General features: G+C 41.0%; 1 protein-coding gene across 1 annotated transcript; it reads left to right on the top strand.

Annotated features, from left to right (window-relative positions):
• The first annotated feature begins 516 nt into the window (after positions 1 to 516).
• Positions 517 to 4942, top strand: LOC144527097 (kelch-like protein 40a). Its single transcript, XM_078264977.1, has 6 exons — positions 517 to 1638; positions 1755 to 1915; positions 2506 to 2613; positions 3246 to 3431; positions 3694 to 3843; positions 4748 to 4942. Exons 1-6 carry the CDS (start codon positions 517 to 519, stop codon positions 4857 to 4859), a joined length of 1839 nt encoding a protein of 612 aa, XP_078121103.1. The 3' UTR covers positions 4860 to 4942.
• Positions 4943 to 7579: the final 2637 nt, after the last annotated feature.

The following is a 7579-nucleotide window of genomic DNA, read 5'->3' on the forward strand; positions in this document are numbered from 1 at the left end:
AACAACACACCAATATGCACTATATACTGTCCTGTACCTCCACTTATGTACATGCAATATGATAAACTGCTCAGTGTCAGTGTAGCCAGTGTATTTACTTTTACTATACAAGTCATTATTGGATTTCTGAGAAAAAAATATACTTTTAAACAGTGTGTGTGAAAATATCAAAGTAATAGAGCCAGTCAGACCGTCTGGTGAGAGCTCCTGCTGGATTTAACACGCTGACACCCCTGTGCTTAGTCACTCAGCTGTTTGTGGTGGTCTGTGTGGTGCAGGAGTGGATAGGTCCACCAAAATGGATTCCTCAGCTTTGTGAGGGTCCTGTCTATAAATACCCATGAGTTACAGAGTGACTGACGGCCAGGGACAGCTGCAGTCACCAGCCAACCAACCAACCCGTAGAGACTGTCCACAGCGATCTGAGCAGCCCTGTGTACCCTGACAGTCCTGCTCTGTTGTGGGGAGTGAGTAGGGTGCCCACGGAACTCAACCAGGACAAGGAGACAGAACAAAATGGCTGCCATGACTATAGACCCGATAGAGCAGCCTCGGATGTACCAACAGACCCTGCTTCAGGACGGACTGTGTGACCTCTTAGAGAATGACAAGTTCGTGGACTGTGTACTCAAAATTCAGGACCAGAAGTTTCCCTGCCACCGCTTGGTTTTGGCCGCCAGCAGCCCTTTCTTCAAGGCCATGTTCCTGTCTGACCTGGAGGAAAGCAAGAAGAGTGAGATTGTCCTCAAAGATGTGGAGCCAGGTGTTATGGGGATGATCTTGCGCTACTTGTACACCTCTGACATTAATCTGACAGAACAGAACGTCCAGGATATCTTCATTGTTGCTAACATGTACCAGATCCCCTCCATCTTCTCTGTATGTGTGTCCTACCTCCAAGAGAAGCTGGTGCTGGGAAACTGCTTGGCTATCTTCAGGCTGGGACTTCTGCTGGATTGTCCCAGGCTTACTCTGATTGCTAGAGAGTTCATCTGCGAACGCTACCACGTCGTTGTCAGGGACCCGGACTTCCTGCAGCTGGGCCCGAGTGAACTGGCCATCATCATCACCTCTGACGCCCTCAACATTGAGCGGGAGGAGCTGGTGTTTGAATCTCTGATGGACTGGGTCAGACATGACGAGACAAACCGCGTTAAGGACCTGCCAGAGCTGTTGCACTGCATCCGTTTCAGGCTCATACCTGTGAATTACTTCAAAGAGAAAGTAGAGTGTCACCAGTACCTTCGATTCAGCCAGGACATAAAGAAGGAGTTGGATCTCGTCAGGGATGCTCACAGGGGGTGTCTCCCGAAGCCCAGGAAGCCCAGCAGTGACGAGGCAAAGAAGGGAGAAGGAAGTGAGGATGAGGACAATGAGGAGGAGGGGTACTTGCCTGGAATACTCAACAACAACCCTCGCTTTGGGATGTTTGAGCTGGACCTGATACTTATGATCAGTGTCACAGGGACTGTGGCCTATGACCCGGTAGGAAACGAATGCTTTGTGGTCTCAGAGTCCACAGAAATTCCCAAGAACCACTGCAGCCTTGTGACCAAGGAGAACCAGGTGTTTGTTGTCGGAGGACTTCTCTACAATGAGGAGGACAAAGACGAACCATTCAGCTCTTACTTCCTGCAGGTAGTGTGTGAGTCATGATGGCCATCAGTGGCTCTTTGTAACCTAAAAACACTTGTCTTTTAATTTCTCTTCCTTGTGCCTCTCAATTCCTCACATATCATTGTTTTCATCTCCAGTTTGACCCAGTAAGTTCAGAGTGGTTAGGGATGCCGTCACAACCCAACCCTCGCTGTTTGTTCGGCCTGGCTGAAGCTGAAAACTCCATCTTTGTTGTTGGAGGAAAGGAACTAAAGGACGGCGAGCGTGTCCTGGACTCAGTCATCATCTATGACAGACAGTGAGTGTGGATACCAAATATAACCTTACTAATAATTTGTTTTGTATTCATTATCTAAATTAAAACACTATTGCGCTATTGCAAGGCACGTCTTTTCTGAAAATGTATTCTATTGATCAGTAATCAAGCCTAATTTTAAATAGTCAGAAATCCCCATTAGATGTCATGACGTGTACAACCATCACTCTCATGGTCACATTAAAGACATTACATATATGTTTGATAGATATAGCAATTGATATAAAATGCCACATGAAAGTTACTTTCCTGTGAAAACCATGTATCTCCAAAATGTCATGAAAAACAGCCTGTTTTCAGCTTTGTGACAATGCATTTTTCAGCTAGTTCATTGATTTATTAAGTCTAAAAAGTTGGAGAATTTCTCAACTTTTAACATAGCCATTTAGTTTATCTGAAAACTCAGCAAATTTGAGATACATTTCTTTCAGTTTTATTTGGACCACAGCTTGGCTTCTTGAATTCCTTAGCATCGCCATCATTTTTTGAATTGTTGCTGTATGAGTCTGCAGATTCACTTTTATCACCTATAGGATCAATTCATGATGATGTATCATCATTTTTGTACACAGGTCATTCAAATGGGGAGAGTCTGACCCTCTGCCTTATGAAGTGTATGGCCATGGAACCGTATCACACAAAGGTCTTGTCTACGTCATTGGAGGAAAGTCTCAAAGCAAGTATGTGGCACTCTATCATTTGATTACACCTCAATATTGTATTTTCACACTGTGGGTCCATTTAGAAATACCTGTACAGTATGAAATGTACAGTTTTTGACAGTGCCATCATATTGGCAATCAAATCCTTGAGGTATCATCATTTATTCTGTACAACTCTATTACTCATTTTGTAACAGTATCACTTTGAATGTCACAGAGAGTTTGACATTTAACAACTAAACCAATCAGTATTTACTCCAGTGATTAAGTATTGTACTTCGTTAAATATGGAGGACACTCACAAGAGAAAGATAAAAAAAGAAAAAGTCAAAATCGAGGCAGCAGAGCCTGAGATATCCTGACCTTTAGTCTCTAGTATGGGTCAAGTTTAAAAAATGCTGGATCCTACATTTCCCATAATGCAACTCAACAGCATCTTTTATTATACCCTCCCTACCTCCTAAATGCCCCCTTCTTTTGAACTCCACACCTCCATTTCATGACATCATCAGGGTTATTTCTTCCCACAGAACACATTATACAACTGTGCTTAAAGGCTGAGTAGTTCTCCTTGTGACAGGTCAACTGAACTTCATGTATAAAATTAGTGGAGAACCCCTTTAACACACTGTATTAAATGGTTCATGCAGGAAATGCATGAGAAGAGTCTGTGTCTACAACCCCACTAAGTTTGAGTGGAAGGACCTGGCTCCTCTGAAGACGGCCCGCTCCCTGTTTGGTATCACTGTCCACAAAGACCAGATCTTCGTAGTGACAGGGGTCACAGACGAAGGCCTCACCAGCTCTGTGGAGGTCTACAACATTGCCACCAACAAGTGAGACAACTGGTTTTTCTATATTACCCGCTTCATCTCATCGTTATGAGGTGAAGCATCTGTCCACAGATGTGGAATGACTCATTGAGCGTGAAGAGTAGATCATTAGGTCATAAAATAGCACTTGTTGCACTGCTGTGGGCATCATACAGTAATATAGCAGCGCATTTAACCCCATCATCACTTCTTTGTGTGTGTGTGTGTGTGTGTGTCTGTGTGTGTGTGTGTGTGTGTGTGTATGGGGGTGGTTATTGTGCTCCAGCTGGTCTGAGTTCACAGAGTTCCCTCAGGAGCGCAGCTCTCTCAATCTGATCTCGATGGGAGGTTTCCTGTACGGTGTGGGGGGCTTTGCCATGATGCCCAGTGAAACCAGTGAGGAGCCCGTCCCAACAGAGATGACTGACATCTGGAGGTGAGAGCCCCCTTCACTTGCACAGTACACATGACGAGTGATTATATTGTGATCACAGTAGCTGTAATAAAAAAATAAAAGTTTTACTAAGAGATTTCATCCTACATGTAAAATGACATAGTACTGCCCTGATTTGGCCAGTTATGTTTGAAATGAACAAGTTTGAAAAATTCAAACACAGCAAAGGAAATTCTGATGCCACACTCAGATTAAGATGATCTCATAGACTTTGCCCAAAGGATAAGCACAGGTTTAATGAATAACCTTCAAGGATAAGTCCAGGGATATTCTCTGTTTTTTCTAATTGTTAACCAATCCTATTAACCAAAACAAACAATTAATTGACACAGATAAGTATTACCTGTTGGCCATAGCTTATTCCTCTGTACCAAAGAGGAAGCTCCTTTCAAACTTGTGCACCAAATGCATATTAATCCGCAGATGAAAATAGATGCCCAAAATTCACTATTATCTCCTGTAAGTAATCTTTTTCTAAAAACAACAGCGCCCATCTGTTTTAGGAAATTACAGTCTTTTTAGAAAGTAAAACGACAATGTTTGTGATCTGTTTTAAAGTTTTACATCTTTAATGGGGACAAATGGGCTTGGGCCCGAGTGCCACAGACAAGGTAAATTATTGTTGGTTTAGATCTTTTCCTGAGATTGGTTGACAATAAGAAAAATATAGAAAAACACCAAACTCAAAATATGAGAAAATACCTGAGAAGAAATAATCACTGATTACAACAATTAACTTCCTATACTTCTTTCCCTATACTTAGACTAACATCCGAAAGGCCCTCTCAAGTCAAATCACACGCACTGAGATTGAATATTTATTACTGTATGCTGTCTAATGATGCTATAAGGGCACCAAACACTGACATATTTATGTTTCCCACAGATATGATGAGTCAGACACGTGCTGGAATGGGATTTTGCGAGAGATTAGCTATGCAGAGGGATCCACTATTCTTTCAGTGCGTCTCAACACTCTGCGCCTCACCAAGTTATAACTGAACTGAGCTCTTAATGGTGCCATGAGCTTAATGGTGTAACATTAGCATTGAAGTGAATGATTGTACTCATGATGGACATTGGCCCAAAATTGGTTTAGGGTACAGAATGTTTCGCAGTAACAATTGAATTTGGACTCCGAAGATGAAAAGTGAACAAATTGTTTTACCTTGTGTTTTACAGCAGGGGGAGACAGATACACGTTAAGTCTAAATGAGGCTAGATGTGAAGGACATGAGTTAGAATATCACACCAAAATGTATTTTATAAAAAGTTAAAATGTTGATTTGTACATCTGTTTTTTGTTGTTATATTATTTCAAGTTTCTTTAATACCTGTTTGCTTTATTTTAAGGAGAAATAAAGGTAATGGTTGCCTATATTGTTTTGAGTGGCGTATCTCACTTTTAGTTGAAGGCCTGTCCACAGTGCAAACGGTTTTATCTTCATTTGACATTTTGTTCAATAACATCTTTACAGGTGATTCCACATACTGTACAGTACACCATATTTACACAAAATGTACATGGCAACAACTAGGATACACTTTAGTGACATTATGAAAATATGAAAATAGCATGAGCGAGTGGCATTTAAATGTAAACATCGATTTCCAGTTGACACCTGAGCACTATAAGTCATCACCACAAAACACATCAACAATTTTTTTTTAGCCGTATTTACAGTTTCACATTGTATACAATAACTGTGTGTGACAAATAGTCTGAGGTACTTTCAGTTAGATTTAGTTCAGTCTCAGTTTTACACACACTGGTACAACAGGAAGGGGCACTAAAGTAAACATCAAACTCCAACATTACTCCCACATGAAATGAGACACTGTCGCTGCCTGTACATATGTCTAAAACATGCCTCTTTTTTTTTGAGCGGGAGGTGACATCAAATAAATGTTTGAAAACGTCATTAAACACAGAGATATAACTTCTATCATGCATTATAGCATTACACTTGATACATCTTATTACATCAAACAAGACTAAGAATCTACAGTCGAGCTAGCATCAGTGTGAGACAGCTGCTTTGAGTATAAGGCCAGCATGCTAACATGTTCACAACGAAAATGCTTTAGAGTGTATATATGTTTAACATGTTCACCATCTTAGTGTATTAGCATGCTAGCATTTGCTAATTAGTACTATACTCAAAGTATAGGCTAATGAGAATGCCATTAGTTTTGCAGTCACTAGTCATAAATCAAAGTATTGATGACAATGCTAAATGAAAAAGTTAAACGTCTTGTGTGTAGGATTTAGGGGCGTCTAGCGGTGAGGTTGCAGATTGCAACTGAAACTTCTCCCATGTGCCAAGCGTGTAGGAGGCCGACACGAAAACGCTTCACAATCACCAAAGTCATTAAGATTCATCTACTCGGAACAATGAATGTCTATAAAACATGTTGTGCAAATCTATCTTGTAGATAATGACATATTTCACTAGATAAGTGGAAACCTTGACATGCTGGTGGAGCTAGATAAAAGTCAGAATATATTCAAAGTCATTAAGGTTCGTCCTCTGGGGACAATGAATGTGTGTACAAGATTTCATGGCAATCCATCCTATAGCTGTTGAGATATTTCAGTCTGTACCAAAGTGGTGGGTGGGTGGGTACGTACATACATACAATTAATTTAATCTGTAAATATAGAATCAAATTAAATAGAAAGCTATCTATTGCTACAATGAAATTAATTATCCAAGCAATCCAGTTAATGGAAGTTAATCAGTGTTACGTACCATATATTTATTCACAATATTGTGTATTGTGGACTAATAATGGAATACATCCGGTCCATTAGTTACAGAAACAGTAAAAATGAACATATGTTGAGCGACTGCGCACTCAGACAAAACTAAAAGCCTTTGTAATCTGAGATAAATTCCACAAGCGGGAGCTTTAGTGTCTCCTCTGGAATGTTATTCACCACTAATTCAGCAGAGTGTATGCCCCCGATAAAACTGTCATAGACAGGATAAGACGTCCAGTACATTGGTTATGCTATATATTCCTCCTCTGGGACTACTGTTCATGGCAACCTGACACTGTCATTGATGCGGTTACTTTTGGTCCCCTAAGCAACATGTGCCATTAGGTTAAGTGCTCTGATCCCTCTTGTGTAACACAGCCTTTTAATAAACATCTTGCTTCTTATAGGACACAGCTCGTCTTCGGCTCTATCCAACTATTGCTTAACATAAGATGGAAAACGCCGGCCAAGAGTTCCATTTCCCTTTAATCCACATAGTGGCCATGAAGATCTTTCTCCCTGCAGTATTGTATTCTTTATAAAAGACTCCGTTAATGTTATTCTGAGATTTGATTTTCAACAACTTGTCAGAAGCCAGTTTGAGTTGACTCATCATGTGATCTCAGCAAAGCTTTACTTTGTTAATGAACTAATCGGTTTGCCTATATGTTTGCATGAGCCTAGCCCATATGCAAGTACCAGATACCTGCCAGTCTAACAATCACTGCTCAGGCACACGCATTCATTCTCCCTTGTGGGGGGGAGGGGCTTAGGAGACCGTTTTGGGCTTTAGCAGAAAGGGGGGGAGGGACTGAGAAGTTGTTGATGTTCAAATCTTTTGGCTAAGTCCTGGATCTTCGCAATCCTACCTACGGCACCTTTAAAAGGTAATTGTTTAACCCATTTACCAAACAAGTGCTGTGTTCCGTAAGTGGCTTCAGACCCCTGCAAGAA

The sequence above is a fragment of the Sander vitreus genome, chromosome 12, assembly GCF_031162955.1.
Source record: "Sander vitreus isolate 19-12246 chromosome 12, sanVit1, whole genome shotgun sequence".
In the NCBI taxonomy this organism is placed as follows: Eukaryota; Metazoa; Chordata; class Actinopteri; order Perciformes; family Percidae; genus Sander; species Sander vitreus.

Excerpts from the sequence above, each read along its gene's own strand:
- LOC144527097 (XM_078264977.1), top strand. The coding sequence starts at position 517 with ATGGCTGCCATGACTATAGACCCGATAGAGCAGCCTCGGATGTACCAA. Across the intron at positions 1,916-2,505 it reads GTCATCATCTATGACAGACA|GTCATTCAAATGGGGAGAGT; the intron begins GTGAGTGTGGAT and ends TTTTGTACACAG. Across the intron at positions 3,844-4,747 it reads GAGATGACTGACATCTGGAG|ATATGATGAGTCAGACACGT; the intron begins GTGAGAGCCCCC and ends TGTTTCCCACAG.